This window comes from Botryllus schlosseri, chromosome 3 (assembly GCF_051294905.1).
Source record: "Botryllus schlosseri isolate E-star chromosome 3, Bs_hap1, whole genome shotgun sequence".
NCBI classification, from domain to species: domain Eukaryota; kingdom Metazoa; phylum Chordata; class Ascidiacea; order Stolidobranchia; family Styelidae; genus Botryllus; species Botryllus schlosseri.
The window spans coordinates 33,444,707-33,467,728 of record NC_137238.1 but is presented as its reverse complement, the minus strand read 5'-3'; the positions used below and the strand labels follow the sequence as shown (position 1 = coordinate 33,467,728).

Here is a 23,022-nt window from a genome sequence, read left to right as displayed (position 1 = left end):
TGTGTGTGGATGACGTATTTTGTCTGATAGCTTGTGATAAGTATTGCGAGTTCTTATGGGTTGTTGACATATAATTAGGACTAAACTAAAACGTCTGTATCTGCACACCTGAAAACTAAGAAATATATGAGTATTCACAGTCTAGCAATGGCATGTTATAGTTTCTGATTCCCTATTACCATGTTGTGAAGTCGCAAATATTTTTGACATTATTTGAAACTAATACCCAGGCCGTGTTATTTTTGGCATGTGCCAAAACTGCCAAAAATAACTTATTTTTGGCATTTTTCGATTTTTATTTTTGGCAGTTTTGGCATCGCCCTCTAAATAGATAGTTTCAGCCTTGAATTAGTCACAAAAACGCTTTATTCGGGCTAGTTTGTCAAAAGACACCGCAAAATGTGCAGCATCCAAGTATAATCAGTGCCAACAAACAAAGAAGAAGAAAAAACCTAACGATTTCATAGGTTAATAATATCAAACGAAACCACAAAATGTATCCACCGGAATAGGTGCCAATAAGCAAAAAGAAACAGCTGTTGAATAGACTTAAATCGTTTGCACTGTGCTTCCAAACTCAGGTTTTCAGAGCTTCAAAATCTTTGGAGGGCCGAACCGCCTTCCATGCATCATGAAAAGAGATCACTTCGTCAGTGCCATCGATCTCATCGCGGAAAGAATTTTCTTCCCGGTCCTTTTCTAGGAGTTTCCTGTGTTGTTTCGCAACACATTCTATTTAGTAGCCCGACTATCATTTCTCCTTCAGTCTACCCATATATGGTCGGAGGACTTTTGTCACTTCAGGTGGCTATTACCAACTCGCAGGGAAGAGTCCTGGGTAGGTTAACTTGTTTAAGAACATTGACGCAACAAGACTGTCACGCAAAACGAGACTATGCAGCTCAGAAATAGCCAGACAGTTTGTTGCGTCACAATGTTCAACTCGATCACAATGCAAAAATCGTGGTTGATTTTAGGGGTTCCAGTTCCATGAGCAGAATATAATTTATATTTTAATAATCAGTACTGCTTCTCATTGATACCCGTTTTATCAAATTCAGCGCTCGACAAGCCGGTCAAAAATGGTCGTAAAATTGCCTTTGGAAAAATGGAAAGTATGACGTAAACCAAATGCAGTCAGCCGTTCAATCTCGCTGTGCTCACACCATCTAGGACAGTATGCTTTCACCTCTAATGGGTGGGCTGGACCCAGATTAAGAAGCCTGCCTTTCACAAACGATCTTCTCGCTTATAACGCGGTCCTGTTAACGCAACACCATGAACGAAATACACTATTTGGTAAGCCGTGTTATTTTTGGCATATGCCAAAAATTGCTTATTTTTGGCATTTTCAAATTTTTATTTTTGGCAGTTTTGGCATCTGGCTCCTGAAATGCCAAAAATAACACGGCCTGCTAATACCGATATTTTTGTGAAAGTGTGATATCGACTCGACCTTATCGGCGATCCGATAATAATACTTATAGGACAGGCTCTATTCATATTACATTCTATAAAAATACACTCGATGGGATCAGATATGCCTTTTTATATAATACAACAATGATATCAAATCAATGTAGATTCCGTACGGCTGATAGATTTTTCACATTAGACATCGATGGGTTCTAAATATACATATAGTTGATGTCAATAATTGAATGGTTGGCTAAGCACAAGTCACTGACTGACCTACATGTAGTGTAGGTGTCAAAATGGGTCGCGGGCCATTTTTCAAAATTCCTTGAGGCCACGGGCCGCATGACTTCAATATCGAGATTAAAATAGGCAACACAGTTCAACAACCACGTTTGATAACTCTACGTCAGTATACAATACTGTGCAGTGTGCACCTCTTACATCACCGACGGGCATAGTCACCACAAAAGAAATATTAATTTATTGCATAAACACAAATATAACAAAAAATATCATGATCTTCAATTTTATTATATTTTGAACTAGGAGCTGCGCGCAATACCTGACAACACGCTGTAGCAACTAAACAGGGGTTGCAAACCATTTTGCTATTCACGGGCGCATCTAGATTACTCATGTAGCCTGTGGCCGCATTCCGGTGCATAGTCGTAATGAACTAACTGAGGCAAAATACCCGCGTTAAACTGTCCATGTCCATTGTCGGTACACTATTCACTCATAACAGCGTAGAATGCGCATCGTAATCGGGAGTAGTCATGTAATGAAGAGCCACAGGGATTCGTTCTGTAGCCGTGCCAGACGCGAAATTTTTTAAATGTTCATGAGGGGATTTCGCAGAGGTGGTCAAAGTACTCAAGAAAACTACTCAAGTAGAAGTAGAAGTAGCGACGAAGAAATCTACACAACTACGAGTAGAAGTACTTCTTCAATGAGCAACCTAAATCTACTTGAAGTAGAAGTAGAATTGACGAACTTTAAATCTACTCAAGGAAGTAAGTAGTTGTGAAAACGATCGTAATTCGTTCGCATTCGTTCCTCCCGCATGTTATAAGGCCCGTAGTTTAGTCGAAGAGCAATAAGGAGAAGTTGTATCAGATACTGTGTAAACACTTTGCACGATTAGTAAACTTTGTTAAAAAAATATGGTGGATCGTAAAAAAGCCATATTGTGTAGCTTATCCCCGACAATTAAAGACTTTACTACACTTGCTTTAGATATGGTGAGATAGCGTAGTGTTATAATCCACGGCTGCAACACCAATGGGTTCCGGGTTCGAGTCCGACCGAGGTCGAATCCATAATTTCTAGCTTAACCGTTGGAGGTTTATCTAGGTTCCTCCTCGCCATCTCATCCGTGGAAGCGGTTTCTTATAAAAATCCTAGAAGTGGGCCGTGCTAGAAGTCGGCAGTTACGGAATATATATGAAGAATATCGACATGGTGTAAATGACCATAGTAGTCGACAAACACCATGAATGTCACAAACAAACAACACTTGCTTTTATAATTCAACATGTATGTTCACCAGACAAAAGAACTGATACTAATTAAAACTCAAAGTAATATACTGGGAATTGAAAGTGAAATATAAATACTACTTCTAAAAGTAGAAAATGCACTGTGTTTAGTCCAGAAAGTTTCAAAGGCGGTCTGCTAAAACAGGTCTAAAACTTTAAAAAGTCAGAGTCCACTTTCCAGATTAGGACACGTCATGGACTTCTAGATTACGATATGATAAGTAAATGCTAGACTGCTAAACATCAGTTTCAAACGTTATGATGAGCCATATATACTGTGTTAAAATATTTCATGTGGGCGACAAGGCGGTGTTAACGGAACCACACAATCCGCTACCTTAATTATATTCACAGATGCTTTCGTGAAATCATATTGGTCACTCCATATCCACTGTACGCGACTAAAATTCTGGGCTTTACTCAAGTTTTATGAAAATTAAATGTTGATTCACCGTCAAAACAGCCCCGAAATTCCTCATACTATCTTTCTTATTGGAGGATTAAACTACTTTTACTTGACAAACTGAAAATAGCGAAAAGTAAGTAAGTAGATCACAAAATTTTACGAAGTAGAAGTATAAGTAGCGAAAATCAGATCTACTTGAGTAAGTGTCAGAAGTAGAGGTAAGCTACTTGAGTACTTCGAAAAAGTAGAAGTACTTCGTTACTGACCACCTCTGGGATTTCGTCATAATATATTAGTATAGTTTCACATATTACTATCAATTATTTGTCCTTTCTCGGCCAATGTCATCAGATTCACCGGTAAGAGTTGATGCATGGTCTACAAAAGCATAGGGAAGTTATTAATTCTGTGCTGCATCTTTGGGTGGGCCAATTCTTATTAGTCCCTTTTGTTGCAGGCAGTTAATTTCTTGACCTCCCATCAGATTTGTCACTATAGTGGAAATATATTGGATTCGCCCAAACGCAGGCCTAGCAAAAAAAAAACACACGTGATGAGGAGAACACGATTATAAGTTTATATTTCTTTATAGGGCGCATGCATCATTTTCCTCCGCTGTTCGCATCTGTACTGTGATACTCAGATTACAAATGATACTAATATATTAACATCGAAAATCAACTCGCATTGAACCGCACGTAGCGCGAAGAAAATTTCAAGAATAATTCAAACCTCTCATTACTTAGGGAGTCAATTCGTAAATTCAATTTGCATATTGACGGCCGCCAACACATCCTATAATTGAATTAATTTTCGACTGCCGCGTAATTTTTCTTCTACTGCCGCAGATTGGCCACCTCTGAATTAAAGAATCGATTTGGGGTTAGCTAGACACGGTAGCCCACTTGCTGGAAAACGATCTCCTCGTAAAGCATGGTCTTTTGGAGAGCCCGAAGTTGTTTTTTAAGCGTCTCGGTCGTGGCAGTGGTTGGCCAATGCACGTCAAGGCAATATGTCCATTGCCCATTCATATCAGCAAACTCTTCCCCCATGGAATGATATTACCATCGGCGAAGCCGTATCGGCTAGTGAGGAATAGTGATATTGGCCACAGTAGATTGCCTTACTTTGAACAACAACAACAACAACAACAACAATATGTTTAAAGTGAAATCAATTTCAGCATTACAAAATGCTTTATCAAGCGTTCTTCCGAAATTTCTCCAACTCAGGTCGCGGGCCGCGTGTGACCCCTGATGTAGCGGGTTTCGTTCTTGCTATTGTATGATTGTGAGCAAAGGTCATAGCAAATGAGAGTCACTAAAGAATAAAGATTCACAAACGGACAGCTGAATATCCCGAGCTAACTTTCGAGCTGATATTGTTCTAAGTTGGCAAGGTGCATGCTCCTTTAGTGCTGAATTTCTTTTCATGCTGCCAGCGACATGCGGAGATTAGTCCGAAGTTGAAATGCAAAGAATTTCTCTCGAATACAATAAAATGACGTGAAAAGTTTTAATACATATGAAAAAGGTTCACAGTGAAGAACCTACAAAGGTTTGTTTGTGAACGCGAACCTCCAAATTTCAGAGAATCACACACAAAACGCGAACGTGAACCTCACGTTCGCACCATCCTCATTAATCACCCCAAATTTCACTTCAATCTATTTTTCCGGCTTGAGTCAAGGCGTATGAGACTGAGAAAAAAATGGAAAGGTCATTTGTGACGGAACAAAAACATGCTTTTCACGTCACTAAAACACGAAAACAAAGAACGAAGGAATAACCTGCACTATATGGATTGTGGATCCTACAGTTACTATAATTTGACGTAGTAAGCAAGTAGTGGGGACTGTAGATGGGCCTGCGGCAATCTGTGAACGCGAGCAATATTATCATATAAGACCGAAAACTGTCTGGAGGCCGCTCAAAACCCGGTCTCAGGTCGAATATTGTCCGCTCGCTCCTGCTCTATGGGCTTTTCTATACATTGCATTCAAATTGGTGAGGTCTGCGATAGGGAGGTCAGATAAGCCTCCGGTACATGGAACATAGGCAGCTACTTTCGTTGGTGTCGCGACATCATTGTTCGACCCATTGCGCCAGTCCCCGCTCCGATTCTTTGATTAACAAGGTTGAATATCAATATACTAAAAAATTGCGAAATGTGGAATAGTGACAATTATGAATGTTTGTGTTTGAGAATTTGATCGGGTACGATATTCTTATTTTGATCAATGTTGCCTCGTAATTTTAAACTCATGATTGTAGTAACTAGGAAATCAGCTCAACGATGAACAATAGATTAAATCCTTTACCACTCGTCAATTCATTGTCACCTGATCCCCTTACGTGAGCAACCGTCACTCTTCGTCTCACCTACAACTAACTTCCAGCTTGAATAACAACAGTTAGGTGAACAAATGATTAAAACTTGACGCAGCAGTGTCTTTTCAGTTGTATTCAGTATAGCCTTATATAATATCAGGAGTACTGCTGCGACTGCGACTTTATATAGTAATGCTTGACGATATCAGAATGTGGTATGGCATTCGAGGCATATTTTTACAAAAGTTATCTTTTTAGTAGCTTACTTTTACAACAGTTATCAAATGATAACCAAAATTGCATTTTGCGATGGTGTAGCTTCACATTTTTCTAGCAATCTAGCGGATCAGATTGACTATCTGTGAAAGAGATATATCACGAAAAAACGAAAGAGTGAACAATGCTTTCGTCATCTCAAACAACAGCAGACGTACAGCGGACTCCGTTATCATTGCCGGGACCGGCGAATTTTATCGTCGCGAGTATCGTACCGACTCGAAATGAAAACCCGCTGCATAAAAATGTGAATGCAATGCACGTTATGGGAATTATGGAGGTCGTGTTAGGATCGATTTCCATTATTCTTGGAATCGTCACGGTGACAATTTTATCCAACAAACTTCTAGATCCATCCATCGCAGACCCAAGCGCATTACCTTCTATCGAGGGAAGTTCGCAAGGGCTGTGGTGCGGGATCATGGTCCTTATCATTGGCATTATTGGGATAACATTAAAAAAACACGCTAACAGATGTCTTCATATCGCGAACATGCTCCTTAGCATCATATGTTCTTGTATCGCCTTCGGAGCACTACTCAACTCCATGATCATGACATTTGCATCTCTTCTCATATCAGTTGCTGTAGTCGGGATTCACGCTACGCTGTCGGTGATCAATTTCGTGATGCTGATTTTGACAATTGTACACGCGTGTTTTTCCTGTAGAGGAGCGTGCTACAGCCGCAGCTCCGAGGGCCATCGGTCGATGTCGTATTTCCCACAGCACAATGCTGGCTTCGTGCAGACCAACCCGGACGCTAATTACCACATGGGAGAGAATTTACAGGGCACCTTGCCATATGCTGAATTTATACCTCGAAGCCCAACTATGGACAACCAGCCTAGTAATGACGAGTCGCAGCCTACCACAAACGAGGAGCATACTAATGTGACAGGGGTCGTGTCGCATTCACGTTACACTGGATACGAAGCACCAAACCTATCGTTTATTAGTGGGGATGAAGCGATAACACCGTATGCTACGTATACGTGTTACGAACAAAGGAATCAAACAGAATCAGAACCAGCGCATGCTCACCGAAATCCGAGTACTGCACATGAAAAGATATTGGTAACACCATCAATTGTCTCGCCGGTAAGAGACAATGATACGGCAATGAATGATGATGCCGATTATGTCGAACCGAACCGGACCGAAAATAGACAAGTTCCTGATGCGTCAAGCACAGATTCCAATCAAGCGTCCGCGACTTCTCAATCTGGTCCCGTTGAGTCCGAAAGGGATGTGTCGAATACCGTAGACACATTTGAGTCTGACTAAAGCAGGGGTGGCCAGCCCTTTTGCTTACTCATATAGCCTACGGCCGCATTTCAGGGCATAGTCGTTATAAACTACTGAACGCCAAACAAGGCGGTGGAGTCGGTAGATTTTACCACCGACTCCAACTCCGACTCCGACTCCAGACATTTTCATTATACGGACTCCAACTCCGACTCCACACATTTTCAATATACTTACTTTAACTCCGACTCCTGAGTCTTTAAACATACCGACTCCAACTTCGGCTCCGACTCGGACTATTTTCTTCAACAAACTCCGACTGCAACCCCAACAGTATTGCCAATTTACTCCGAAAATTATATGCCGCAGTGATGGTTAAATGACTATCATATAGCCATTGAACATATGTTAACATCAGACATGGGGTGATTACTTCATGAATGTAATCGATTGCGATTACGATTACTTCAGAATCACGCGATTACGATTACGATTACATTGGAAAAGTAATCACGATTACTCACGATTACATTCGTTTTGCTTCTATAGGGACTATAATCTTAAAGGATATATTGGAAGACAATACAAGGATTGCGATGAAAAGGCTTAAGGAGATATCAACTCTCTTCATACATCATGCGTCATTTGCTTATTACGTCATAATATACCAATTTCCCAAGTTTATTGGGATGATTTATCGCACCCAAAGATTCGTAATATTGCCAGGTCTTTACCTGCCGCACCCCAAATTCCTTAATAGGGTGGGGAGCGTGCTCGAAGGGGACTCAAAAGTATTTCGTAAACCAACATAAATTATGGAGTATTTTCGAGAATTTAATTAATACTTTAAAATGTTCTTCGAGCTTCGCGATTCAAATGTCTCTAGTACAGGGGTCACCAACGCGGACCAAATGAGTCGCCCGCGGTCGCTGTAGCGAATATTCAAATGAAAGAATTGAAAGTTGAAGCTGGTTTCATATGAGCATGAGCAGCAGTTGAGTATGGGTCGGCCGACCCCAAGGAACATACGAACGCAATCGCTCGGGGCATTGCTCGTCTTCGCCCACGCGGCGGCTCAACGGGAATCTATAGGTAATATTCCCGAGTCTCGACGCGGATATTAGTGCTTTGGTGCGTACTGCAGCAACGCAACTGAGCCCGGAGGAGATGGTGTGAGTCCCGGCGTGTGAGCGTTTTTTGTTCTTGGTAAGGGGCGGAAACCCGGCCCAAGTGCTATGATTGTCTTACTCTAAGTGAAGAAATCCAACTAACACGGATAAACGGCGGGAGTAAGTGGTAACCCGTCGATCGTCGTAATAATCAGTACACACTAGACAAGAAGCAGTTTTTTGTTTCAAAACGGTTGGTGACCCCTGCTCCAGTAGATAGCTGGGTTTTAAATACATATACCTCTTCCCCTCAAGAAAAAGCATGCATAGGCTATTTTATGGGAACAGGCATTTCGGAGCCGGTCATTACCGCGCCACGATCCCACAACACATCAAAAGACATATGCAGTTTCAGCCAACACGCAACTCCACGGGATGTGATACCACAGAAATACCTTGGCCGAATCTTAGGGTATTCGTCGATTGTCAATAGTCGCGCTGGGTGGGCGTGACTAATAATCGTCCTGTCCTTCCAATCTGAGCCCACAATGCAAATGCCACCCGGCGCATCCACATAGGAATAAAGCCATGACAATTTACGTGTGCGTCTCACGAAAGATATTCTTTTAGTCTGCTACGTTTGGGCGAGTACAATATCTTTTGATTAATCAACAGACTGGAGGTCACGAATTAACAACATACAATAAAGTAATTATAACAACATACCAGATGCTATAATTATGAATTACGTGCCCCAGCTCTACAGGTAAATCTGACACTCGGGGCTGAGAGGGATTAAAAATGAATAGTAATCCAATGCAATGACCAACATTATTGACGGAATTCAGTTTTGAAAATTGACCAACGGTTGGACTGGGGGACGAATTGCTGTTGGTTCACATTCTAGCTACAACCCACCGGGGATTTCTAAAAATCCCTGCAACCCACGCTAACATATCAGGCTATATAAGCAGATGGTTATGGCGGCAGGTCCAAATGCTGACTAATGAACTGTGAAATAACGTTTGGCGCCCGTTTCAAGTAGTTATTTGGAAATAAGATATAGCGAACATAAAAATCCTGCCTTCAACTTGATACAGATACTGCGAGCTGCTGTTACGCGAAACGGCTAAGCACGGCTCGGTTATGATATATATCAGCAGCTGTTTATAGGTAATGCTTCGTTCTGGATACTGCAATGTTTTATTCGACGAGTACAAAATTCCGAATTTTTGTCAGGTGTACGTGCGTACATAGGCCTACTGCTCGCCAAGCAGCAACGTTAAAACTGCATTTAACTAAGCACAACCAAACATCAATACATAAGTTACTATTTGAAACTATAGGCAGACTGGTGATCAATATCCAGCTGCGAGGTAAGGGCTTCTGTAGTGTATTGATAACCTGATATACACCACGGGGGGTGTTCTTACAATCACACTACAATGTCCATCGCATGTCTGTTTACTATGTGTGGAGTGTGGATGCTTCTTACGCAATGACGAGCGGAGCTAATACTTCTGACGTAAGAATGAGTAATGGCGTTTGAAAATCAGACGTTTGTGCTATCGCTAACGAGGTATATTATCTCATTCTTGTTCACGAATATTCAGTTTATGTCATAGTCCTTGTACAAACAAAAAGTAATCGTCCTTTGACAAAGAAATCGATTAGATATGGGAAGTAGTCGATTACGATTACGATTACTTCGGATTTTTTTCGAATGTAATCGATTGCGATTACGATTACATCGAAATGCTGTAATCGTCGTAATCGATTACGATTACTAATCGCGATTACCCCATGTCTGGTTAACATATGATTAACAATGGCATGCAAAATTGTTTCATTGTGGCACAGCTCGAATTTTATTCATCAGGCAATTCACATAGAAGAATGAAGTTTCAAATATCCTTTCATTTTTCATATTTTATACGTTTTTATAACATGGACTCTTTAATACCCTAATATGTATAAAGCATTCAAACATGACATATATCCAATCATGTATAATCAAAATGTAGATAAAACAATCGAGGTGTAGCTTTTGTATGTATGAGTCAGCAACTAATACAGTACATAGATGTAACTTACTAATTTTCTTATTACACGCTATACTGATTACAAGCACGCACATAGCATATGTCTAGTCTACATGCACTTGGTCAAGTATTCAAGGACTATTACTTGCAGTCTTTCTTAATCATTTGTTCGACCCAAGCAGCTGAGCAGCACTACAAATATTTTTAATTTTGTCAAGTGGGAAGTGGCGTTTGTTTATATTAACGTCAATTTTACAATTTTATAAAACAAGATAATGTATTTACTCTGTCACAGTATCATAATATAATTCCAAAAATTGCATCAATTTGTGACTGCATCGCGCAGATGCATATTGCGATTTTCTTCCTCTATGCAACTGAATTGCAATTTGCAAATAATGTCCAATTTTATCAATATCGTTACTAATAACAGTGATTGATAGTACATAAAAATCCTATTTTAGTTATTACCTTTGAAAGCAATTGTTTTCATAATAAAGAAGTCGGAGTCGGAGTCACGGTCATTTTCACAAATTCCGACCCCGGCTCCAGTCAGTATTTTTTCCTCGTCACCGGCTCCGACATGCTAAAATATTTCGAGACTCCGACTCCACAGCCCTGACGTCAAATAAGGATGTTAAACTTTCCATATCTATTTCCGGTGAACTTAGGACTAATCTATTTGTTCATATGATCTTACTATGCGCTCCGAAACCGCGAGTGGTCACACCAGTGGCGGCTCGTCCTATAGGGCAACTGGGGCATTGCCCCACCTAAAATTCTGTTCAATAACAATTCTTCACCATTTATAGACGCACACCTATCTATATAAACCGAAATCACAGCGAAAATCGTATACTTCTTGTCCTTTCGCTTGTAAATGCCCATATATAGCGAAGTCTCTGCGAAAATCGAATTCTCTTCTGTGTTTTCGCTTTGCGAATGCCTAGCCGGGGCTTGCCCCGGTAGCGCTCATAACAAGCTTTCACTGTCTATTCTCTCAAAGCCGCGCACAATAAAGAAACGGTGATTTACTCTCTCCTATTCATAAAATTACCGAGCAACCGGGGCACGATAGCTCTGTGCCCTTAAGGTGTGATGTAACAATCGTATCTATAGCTGAACTCTGTTACCGTCATCTGCGTTTAGTCGACCTTTGCTGGTATAGGTCGATTTTAATGGGGTTTCACACCATGAAAACTCTTGAAACTTGTTCTGTCATGTCGTGATGGTGGTATTTAACACTGCCCCAAGTTTCAGGGTTTCTACTTAATGTTTAGGGTAGTAATTCCGTTTCCGAAGTTGAGTGTGTGCTGATCCGTCATGTATCGCAAACAGATTTTACTCAAAAGCCGGTATTGGTATCCATTGGTTTTGACGATGTTCAATACCGAGATCGGTTATGACATTTGGCACGGCAAGTCTTAATGTTAGTATCGAACGCTGTACCAAGTTTTAAGTTTGTCACTGAACTGTGTTAGTGGTAATTTGGCTTCCTAATTCGAGTGAGAGCTGACTAGTCATTTATCGCTAACAGATTATACGCAAAGCCGGTATTGGTCTCTATTGATTTTAACGATGCTCCTTACCTAGATCCGTCATAAGCTTTTGCACGGTATGTCTTGATTTTAGTATCGAACGCTGTGCCAAGTCTCAAGGTTGACACTCAATGATTAGGGCAGTAATTTCGTTATCAAGGTCGAGTGTGGTAAAGATGTGCTCCGATCTGACACTTTAGCCTACAACACATTGCGGATTTCACGCAAAAGCCGGTGTATCTGCGGTAACGTTAACTGAGATGATGATATCATTCTCAGTTTGCATTCAAATATTTACTTTGATATTATATTCTCCAATGTCAATTTCACCGTGAAATTGTGGCCTTCAAGCCATTTGCTTACAACCCCCTGTCAAGCGCGATAGTTATTTCGTTTTCGATGGCGGCTAACAGCTGATCACTTGATCAGCCTATTCCTCAGTAAATTTTACGCAAAATTCGGTGTTGGTCTGTTCGCATTAATTTTGACAGTGTACCATACCGAAAAGGGCCATGAGGCCACTTCTCGATAATGTCATGTAACAGTGTACCAAGTTTAAGGCTTTCATCCACGTATTTATTCGGTAATATATTTTCCAAAGGCGATTTCGCAGCAGACCTACAAGACAGTAATAAAAACGTATGTGTCGTGTTACAATCTCCAGTTTCAAGGCCAAAATCTCTTATGCTGTACCGACTACCGACACCAAATTTCCGAGGCTGCTATTCTTAGTTCTTTAGAATGATGTTTTGGATTCAATAGAACAGGCCCAATCTATGAGATAACAATTGCGTATCTGTCCGAATTCGTTGACCTTTCCAATTAGGCTTACGCTATCTCTCGAGTTATAGTCATTTCCATTTCTGCAGATAATTAGTCAGGTCTAATGCGAACATGAACCGTGTTGAATCTTTGTTCCGTACGCCGTTTACGCAGTTACCACACTTCAAGTCACAGCTCACCAGCAGACCTCTCGTGGCTCATACGTTAAAATCACTGTTGCCGGGAAATTCATGTTACCGTACCATCATCAAGTTACTTGTTTACGTTGGAAAACGCCATTGTGACGTCATCTTGATAAAAGTCGCTTGCAGCCCTTGCCCCACCACCCGATATTGTCACGAGCCGCCACTGGGTCACACTGACCATGTTATGAATAGTTGCTGGGATCAGTTATGGTCGCGCGAAAAATTTTCAGATTTACGAAATAATTTAGTTATTAATGTTAGTAGTTTCGCATATCCCTATAAAAAATTATTCTTTCTCGGCTCATGTGATCAGATTCGCTGGTAGCGTTGATGATGGGGTGTTTTCGAAAATTTAGGGCAAGTTATAAATGATTATGGATCTTCGAATGGGTCAATTGTTATTAGTCACTTTGTTGCATGCTGTTATCTCTTGACCTCCCATCAGGATTTTCGGTACAGGGGAAAATATGCGTATCGACCGAACGTACCACAAACAAATTTCTTTCCCGAGTAACACACGATTGCCAGCTGATATTCCAATATGGGGCGCATCATTTCCCTCTTTAATTCATATCTGAACTGTGGGGCTCAGATTGCAAAGGGCGCTACTATATTAAAACGAAAAAGGAAGTCGCATTGAATAGCGTCCAGCGCGAAGAAAATTTCAAGGTTAATCAAGATATCTCAGATCATCGTGGAGTCAATCAGAAAATTCAATTTGCTCGTTAAAGGCTGCCAACGCATACTAATTGAATTAATTGTCAACGACCGCACAAATTTACTTTTACGGCCGCATGTTGGCCTTGGCCACCCCTGGACTAAAGCGATATGTTCGTAGCATTGATGCGTATGGTAATAAATGTGACACTCCAAATTCACTGGTCTTCTTTGAATAATCCCAGATTGTTTTTTCACTCTAGTACAGTGGTTCTCAACCTTTTTCACCTCGCGGACCGGTAAAAGTTCAAATAATCTTTGGCGGACCGGTGAACCTTCAAAAATTGAAATTAACCCAAAATGTAAAGTATGCAACCGTATAATGCGCGTATAATGAAAGGACGTAGTTTGTTTTTGTCCTTGATGTTTTTGCGGCATATACACCGACTCATGATAGACGACATACACACGATCTGTGCATATGCATACCATGAGTGCATGACGTGCATATGCCACTGGACAAGGAAGTGCAGTTATAGCCTTGTGCGGCTTTCTAAGTCCCTCCATGTTATCCCAGTAATGCATGAGCGCCAATCAGGGAAGCCATGGATACCGGTGTTACTAATCAAGTCTTTGGTCTGACCCGGCCGGGGATCGAACCCACGACCTACCGCTCAAGAAGCCGGACGCTTAACCATTACGCTATCTTGTCGGCTACTACAGAGTGAATAAAGCTTATTTTGTCGTGGCAGTGTCTTTCTGCTCAGGTGGCCTACTAATCTTACCAAGCCTATTGCATAATTTCAATATGACCGATATATTATTGCTTACATATATGTTACTCGTCAACAATTGGTGCAGGCTTCAATTGTATTGTATGGATGCATAGGTGAATTGTGTATCGGATCATATCAATTCGTTTCAACTCCTGAGATTTGATATTATGCCTTCTATTTGGCGGACATTTACCGACGTGGCTTAGTAGTTTTACGTACAAGTGAGGCATACAATGCCCCGTTGGATGTATCATTACTTCGATATTCGCTACTGGATTCATAATTCATAGTAAATACATCTGTACTTCAATCATCTTGTGAAATGCAATGGCATGAATCATGCCTCGAACTTCGAAAATTCGACATGACTTTGTGACTGGACTCGTGACTTGACTTTACTTGACTCGAATTGATTTGTGACTCGAACGTATAGTGACTTGATCCCAACACTGGACCAAGCACATTGTCGTGCTACATTGCTCATTTTCAATTACCACCAGGCGTAATATGAAGGCAATACGCAACACGAAAACACCAGGCAACAGCGATACGAGTTTATCCACAAAATGAATGAATCGCAAACGAATGATTGTGCAAGCCGCGCGGTTCAGCAAGTCAGCTCGTACTTGTCGCTCGCATGTCAACTAGACTATGCTTCTACACAAACTATTACCCCACGAAGTTCTGAATATACTGATGTTAATGTTTTATTTATGGCATCAATTGACAAGTGATCAACATTTTGCATCTTGAGATTAAGGTATAAAATTTTAAAATACCTGGCGGACCGGCAGAAAAGTCGTCGCGGACCGGCACCGGTCCGCGGACCGGCGGTTGAGAACCACTGCTCTAGTATCTTACGGTTACTTTGACAGTTACATTGGGGAAGTCCACTAGATATAAGCAAATTAAAAAATACACTTGGTGTGGATGTAGGTCATTTCTTTATTTTTATCCACTCATAACACACATTATGTAGAATGCGATAAAAAAAATGCTATGTAATGAGCAGATAGGGGGATGTCGAAACGACCACAGACAGTGTCTCGATCTGACATCAATCTCACTCTAATGCCCGATATAACTGTGTTCAGCATTGTTCTATCGGCAGCCTTTTTCAGACGACACTACAGCTCCTTCTCCAGCGGAGCAAAATAGCCTCTGTGTCACACTAACTGATTTTTTTGTAAAGCCACAAGAATGAGCAGAAGGCAGCTATAGTCAGCCTTCAATGGGATCAGCGGATAGCATCTATGCTACATAGATCTGCTGTTTTCGATATACTTTACACAAAAATACCCCGGTAAATCGTGTTTTTAGCAGATTCTCCCAGAGATATAGAGCTCCGGGATGGCTGACTGCGTCAATTGCGCCATCACGATATTACCTACGTATGTTTGTTTCAGATGAACTTTCTGTTCAGCCGCTTCGTTTCTGTGTAATGTGAGGCTTCGAGATTGGTGCACCGTCAAAATAATGGTATTCGTATGGGGAGAGCAGGGTTGGAAACGATGATCCCACCCACTCTCAAAGCGGGGAACATATACCAATTACCATACATCTTCGCGAAAGCTTATACACAACTTTCCACCCCAGTTCAACCACAAAACCCAACTTTTTCAGCATTCCCGAGAGATCGAATACATATGCATGTGTTGAAGAATGTATATGGAAGGAGCGGGTACCTTCTCCAGTTGGCGGGTCTGATATGGGAAAATAAAGTATAGGCTACTTGGCGGGCCGGATTCCTGAATCGATACATTTATCGAATAGGATATATCTGCACCAAAACAAAGGAACAAATCGTATTAACGTAAACTTCAAGATTATAAAGCATAAAGACCAAAAACAGCCTTCATTGGATTTATTACCGTAATGTACTTCTGTTGAAGTCTATGAGACATCCATGGCCGAGCAAATTTGTCAACAAGTTATTTGATCCTTGGCCACATGTCAATCACGCATCAACATCCTATGAACAAAATGAAGTTTTATACATTGTCCGTTGGGTATTTCAAAAGTTAGCCGTAAGCTTAATAGCAAAAATTCGAAACATTGTTTTTCACACTTTCAAGAAGGTATACAATTGTAAACTATCACGAAATTCCGGCTTTGTTACTTATTTCCATGACACCAATATACGTGATTGATTTTGGCCCAAGACTAACAGGGAATGTATCTGCACATACACAGATAGAGAGAGAGATTTATTTGTCAACCGTGCTAATAAATATAGTTACGAACCAAAAACGCTATTGGGTGGAATTATGACAATATTATTATAATAGTGACTATTCAGTGACGCCTGTTGCCGTTTCCGACCTTGTGTGCCATAGACAATGATTTATTTGTATATACTATTTACTTTATGGGCCAGCGGTAGTAGTAGTATTAGTGGAAGTAGACTAATTGAAAAGAACTTTAAACCTACATTGCTTTTCTCATGACATGATCAGCTTAGCGTTCCGGGTAAATAATTGCGGCAGAGCTATCAGCCTATATTAGTCAATGTGAGAGGTACATTGAGTTTCCTGCATGCGTCTGCAATGAATGTCGGGTAAAACTAATATTTTTTCTCAATCTAACCAGTAGCAGTCACTTGGCGGTTATGGCTCTGCGCAAGGGGCAGCAGGCTCCAAGGGGATGGCACAATGAGCAGGCCGTGTTATTTTTGGCATTTCAGGAGCCAGATGCCAAAACTGCCAAAAATAAAAATTTGAAAATGCCAAAAAATAAGCAATTTTTGGCGTATGCCAAAAATAACACGGCCTGCCAAATAGTGTATTTCGTTCATGGTGTTGTGTTAACAGGACCGCGTTACAAGCGAGAAGCGCGTTTGTGAAAGGCAGGTTTCTTAATCTGGGTCCAGCCCACCCATTAGGGGTGAAAGCAAGGTGTCCTAAATGGTGTGGGCACAGCGAGATTGAACGGCTGACTGCATTTGGTTTACGTCATACTTTTCATTTGTCCGAAGGCAATTTTACGACCATTTTTGACCGGCTTGTCGAGCGCTAAATTTGATAAAACGGGTATCAATGAGAAGCTGCCGCAGTACTGATTTTTAAAATATAAATTATATTCTGCTCATGGAACTGGAACCCCCAAAATTAACCACGATTTTTGCATTGTGATCGAGTTGAACATTGTGACGCAACAAACTGTCTGGCTATTTCTGAGCTGCATAGTCTCGTTTTGCCACACAGTCTTGTTGCGTCAATGTTCTTAAACAAGCTAACCTTCCCAGGACTCTTCCATGCGAGTTGGTAATATTAAAGCCACCTGAAGTGACAAAAGTCCTCCGAAAATATATCGGTAGACTGAAGGAGAAATGATAGTCGGGCTACTAAATAGAATGTGTTGAGAGACAACACAGGAAACTCATGGAAAAGGATCGGGAAGGAAATTCTTTCCGCGATGAGATCGATGGCACTGGCGAAGTGATCTCTTTTCATGATGCATGGAAGCCGGTCCGGCCCTCGAAAGATTTTGAAGCTCTGAAAACCTTTTGTGGATGACTGGCAACATTCTTTCCCTCAACGGCTACTGTTGAAGCCGATATTTTCCAGATTCGCTGGGCGAGAAATGAATTTAGAAGAAACCTAGCTGACCTGACTTTGGAAGCACTGTTACAGTGCAAACGATTTAAGTCTATTCACCAGCTGTAAAAATCAGCTGTTGAGCGTGTTTGTTAGGCTTTTCTTTCTTTTTTTTTTGCTTATTGGCACCGATTCCGATGGATACTCCACATTTTATGGTTTCGTTTGATATTATTAACCTATGAAATCGTTAGGTTTTTTCTTCTTAATATTGTTTGTTGGTACTGATTATATACGTGGATGCTGTGGTGTCTTTTGACAAACTAGCCCAAATAAAGCGTTTTTGTGACTAATTCTAGGCTGAAAGTATCTATTTAGAGGGCGATGCCAAAACTGCCAAAAATAAAAATCGAAAAATGCCAAAAATAAGTTATTTTTGGCAGTTTTGGCATATGCCAAAAATAACACGGACTGTCAATGAGACTACACAGTGCACCAAGCCGGTTAAAAGCAGAGTATAATTGGTGGTCCTATAGCTGGCGATCCGACAGCTCAAATTTAATCAACTGGTCTCGATCGAAAGCTAGTGTCGCCCTGATTCCGAAACCACAAATTAAAATATGAGCATGGCAATGGAACCACTCCGAAATAGCCGTCAAGACCGATAGCTCCGAACAATCGGAGCGCCGCAACACAATGACCAATTGACCATGATAATGGAAATTGTATCGAACGATTATTCGGAACAATGCCGCTTTTCAGACTTAGACGGCTATTTCGGGGTGGTTACCGTTGTCCTGACCAGCAGCTCTTGAATTGTATTTCCGAAAACAGGGCGGCAACAATGGCTTTCGATTAATATCAGTATTTTTAAATTTGAGTTAGCTACGAAAATTGACAGATTCAAGAGGCTGGTGCAACCACGTTTTGTGATCGTAATGCACACCGTTAGATGTTTTACAGTGATTAGTTGAATCACACCTACTTGACTCGATACCATGTTTATGCCCCTGCCGGAAACTTTGTCAGGCCATTGGTGTTTCAATTGCGAGCTGTGAGAGGAGCTTCTCAAAGCTCAAACTGATGAAGTATTTTTTACGTTCTACCATAAATCATGATCGGCTATCAGCTCTATCCATTCTTTCTATAGAAAGGGACTACGTTCAAAAACTTGATTTTGAGGATGTTGTCGCTGATTTCGCTTCGGCGAAAGCCCAAAAAGTTCAGTTTTGAGGAGGCTATTGAATTTTTATATGCCTAATACAGGGAGCCAACCTTTTGGTCAAAGGGCCACATGAGATTTGCGAATCATTGCGCGGGCCACTTGGATGTTGGATGTTGATGAGCTTTCTTTAATCGTCCGATAGGATCGAGCAGGATTATACGTAGCATACCGATGAAAACAAGACCTATATAAATACGCATCAAAATCGATAACAATTATGTTATGAAAAGTCAGAGTGCATAGTGCACTCATGATATAACCGCGCAAAGCGCTAGCATTTTCCAAAGTTAATGAATGAGTTCGACCAATACTAATGTCACTTGCATATATTGCGGGTCGCCTCTGTTTGCCGCTGGGCTTATTTGACATGGACAGGACTATTTGACGGTTAGACATAAATATCGACGATTCACGCGAAGATGCTTCTATCATTTCGTGCAAAGGTTTCGTCGCTTACCATCTTTCTGCAAGTGCAGATGTGAAGTAGGATATGTTGGACGACACGCTCTCTCATAATTGCGAGTATCGTCAGACTCAATTCGGTAAATTTTCAGGAGCAAGAAATTGAGTGACAGTAAATCGCGCTATAAGTGCTAAGAAAAATATCAAGTCAGAGAAATATACCACGGAATATTCTACTATACGGTCATATACGAAGATCTACGAAAATGTGACTGGCCCCTGGCTGCGCCAATGTGACGATGATGCTTAAGTCATCAACATCCCAAATTTCGCGGTCAAGCTAATCAAATTTATGGTTGGCCTTGCAAATTCACAATAAATTACATTTTCTGTTGCGTTGTACATAAACGTAATAAATTACATGGCATATTTATCATTTGATATTACAGCCAATTTCGGGAATTTTCAATGAAAGCCACGGGCGGCAACATATGCTGCTACGCCACTGAATCTAAAATTACACGCTTCCTAGAGTGTCGAATCAGCGAAACCTATCTTGAATAGGTGTACCACCAGTCTGCATTCTGCATATATCTCTGGGTTGGGGACGACTTCAGTGCTCATATTTATGTATCCTGATCTGCCTGAGACGCTTGATGTTTGATCACTGGATATACAGCAGGTAACACTACAGGGAGCAATTTTGCATGACTCAATCCATATACCACAAATGTCGTTGCTATGACACCCACTTCACTAACTAGCCGTCAATCATGGAAACTGTTTTCTATGGGACAATATAGTTAACTAATAACACAAGATAGCGCACGCAAGCCGAGTCGCGAGTAGATAACTCGACTATTTTATAGGCAAAGGTCCGTATATAGTTACAAACGTTTAAAATTTGCCTATGTCCGTTATAACCGCCATGAAAGACTTTGCAGTAATAGGAATAGCTGCAAATTAACCATAGTGGACTTGAGTTTGTTGAGCAATTTAGTACATATTGAGAAATAACGGTCCATAATCAACGCTGGAACTTTCCGCAGAAAGAGCGTGGTCTGTCAATTGACTATACATAGCTGTATTTGCTTGCATTCCTAGTGACTGCAATTACCATCGCTATGCTAGTGCTGGTTTGGCCCCCATAGTACTCTTGCTACAGAAAGTAAATGTTGTTCAGGTTGCCTATGGACATGGACATGGGCATGGGTCATGAACGGTAGTATCTTGTTGATAATTAGCTATATACATGATACTGTGGTCATCTGGCACTTGCAATCGGATTCTGAGTGACTGAGACATCTTTTTTCACTTAGGGAATTATATATACGAATACATAATATGTCCGAAGACTTCAATCTGAAGATGGGGGCGAATTGAAGAATATCTTTGGCGTGACGGAAATGAATGTATCGTCTTGTGTGCTCTTATGGAGGTTTACATCACCATTTGTCATTAGAATGTGAACTGAATTCTCAATGCACTACGCAATGGTTCAATACACGGAAATGCAGCATCGCCGGTTTCGTGAAATTGATAATGACAAGCGAAAGCTGCAGGTTGTTGATATCACTGGAACATCGGCCGTTTCGACAAACCACCAGCAGTCGAACAATGATTTTCACTACTAATGAACAAAATGGAAAACAATGCAGCAAAGAATTATTGGAGTACAGAAATTGCTACAACTTTCATTAATCGTGTTTGAAATAGATTTCGATTGATAAAATTCGCAGATAGAATTCAGTTACGGCCCGCATGCATGTATGTATAGTATCTTTTGTCGCGTCAATGCAGATTTCACGCAATCGGAACGACGATTGTGGCTGTCACATCAATCTATAGTTAGTTTACAGTCAACTAACTACTGCTTTTCTGACTAGTTCTAGTCCTAGTTCTAGGTAAAAATTTTGAAAAGTGATTAGTTCTCGTTCGATATCATAGTTGCGCAATTGAAAACAAATTTAGTTGCTGACCAAGTATAGAACTTGCGATTTTCGCAACTGGCAAATCGTAGATCAGGTATTGATTTATAGGGAAAGGCGACTTTGCCATCGGTGGAAATTCCGACAAATCCTAGGTTAATACAGGGTTCTTGAAGTATCGTTTGCGACCCAAATATGGGTTGCGAAGGGTACAAATTTGGGTCGGGACTGCACCGGAGCGAGCTATTAAGGCGTACGTGATATTAGCTTAATTTTATTCGTGCGATGACCTGTGGACCGTTTGTTCTTTCCTAGGGGCTCTGTTGGGTGCTACAGTCAATTACGCGAGACACCCAGAAGAGTGGTTGCGGCAATATCGCTCGATAGTGAAGTTCTACTGACTTTTGTATTACACAATTAGGTTTTACGTCATGATGAGATTTGTCTGATTGAATTCTCTGGAATGCTTAATCTTTCGCGGTTAATAGTAATCGGGTAGCTTGGCGGGGGAAGAGCGGGAACAGACATAATTTGCAGAAATGAATCTGACTTTATGCGCAATTGTGAAAGAACGATATATTACTATTATCATTTAAAGCAGTGGCTCTTAGCCTTTTTTCCTCCAGCGCCCCCTTTCAAACATTATCGTGCTCCAGCGCCCCCCCAACCTCATATTGTAAGTAATGTGATAAAGACAATCACTAAGAGGGAGGGCCGTAACAGCACTTCGTCACCCCCCCCCTAAAAACTGTTGTCCAAGGGTCTGCTGCGCAGTGAGTAGTTGAGTGTGCGAATACTCGTTAAAACGTAGAGCGGACATTGTGAGGTGTCTTGGAAACTGTAGGGCCCGTAACTAATAATTAAACATATTCGGGCGGGCGAACCCGTTGGTATGACGTTTGTTTGTTTTGGGGTATTCATGGTGTTTCTCGACTACTATGGTCATTTACACCAGGCCGATATTCTTTTGTATTTTCCGTAACTGCCGACTTATCGCACGGCCCACCTCTAGGCTTTTGTAAGACACCGCTGACGCGGATGAGGTGGCGAGGAGGAGCCTAGGTAAACCTTAGATATCGGAATTCGGAAGTCGACCTCGGTCGGACTCGAACCCGCACCCATTGGTGTTGCAGCCGCGGATTATACCACTGCGCTATCTCGTTGGTATGACGTCGTTGCATGATGTTATTTCGTGACCTCCTGTCTGCTATATAAAAAAAATATAGAATCGCCCAACAGGAATATCTAGCTTTAGATATCCCTGTCGCCCAATCGTACTAAACTAAAAGACGCACACGATTTCAAATTGGGATTTCTTCACTGGCATGTAATTTTTCCATGACAGATGGAATTCGTCAGATTGCCAAGACAGGAACATTCGGTGCAATCATTTAGGCGCCCATGGACAAAAACCTATATGTCGAAATTTTCGGTGTTAATTTGCTCTGAATACTCATTAGGGATATGTCCTACCACCACATCATCTACTGTGAAGCCATTTTTCTCCAACGCCCCCCATACCACCCCCTTGAGCCCAGCGCCCCCCATATCGCCCCCTGAGCGTTTCCGCCCCCTTCAAAATCGCCAGCGCCCCTTGGGGGGCGCTGGAGGCAAGGTTAAGAACCA

General features: G+C 41.3%; 1 protein-coding gene across 1 annotated transcript; it reads left to right on the top strand.

The window, feature by feature from the left end:
- Nucleotides 1-5,595: 5,595 nt before the first annotated feature.
- LOC145436378 (uncharacterized) lies at nt 5,596-7,508 on the top strand. The gene has a single exon (XM_080313720.1). The coding sequence runs from the start codon at nt 6,094-6,096 to the stop codon at nt 7,252-7,254; it is 1,161 nt and encodes a 386-aa protein (XP_080169846.1). The 5' UTR covers nt 5,596-6,093; the 3' UTR covers nt 7,255-7,508.
- Nucleotides 7,509-23,022: the final 15,514 nt, after the last annotated feature.

Excerpts from the sequence above, each read along its gene's own strand:
- LOC145436378 (XM_080313720.1), top strand. The coding sequence starts at position 6,094 with ATGCTTTCGTCATCTCAAACAACAGCAGACGTACAGCGGACTCCGTTA.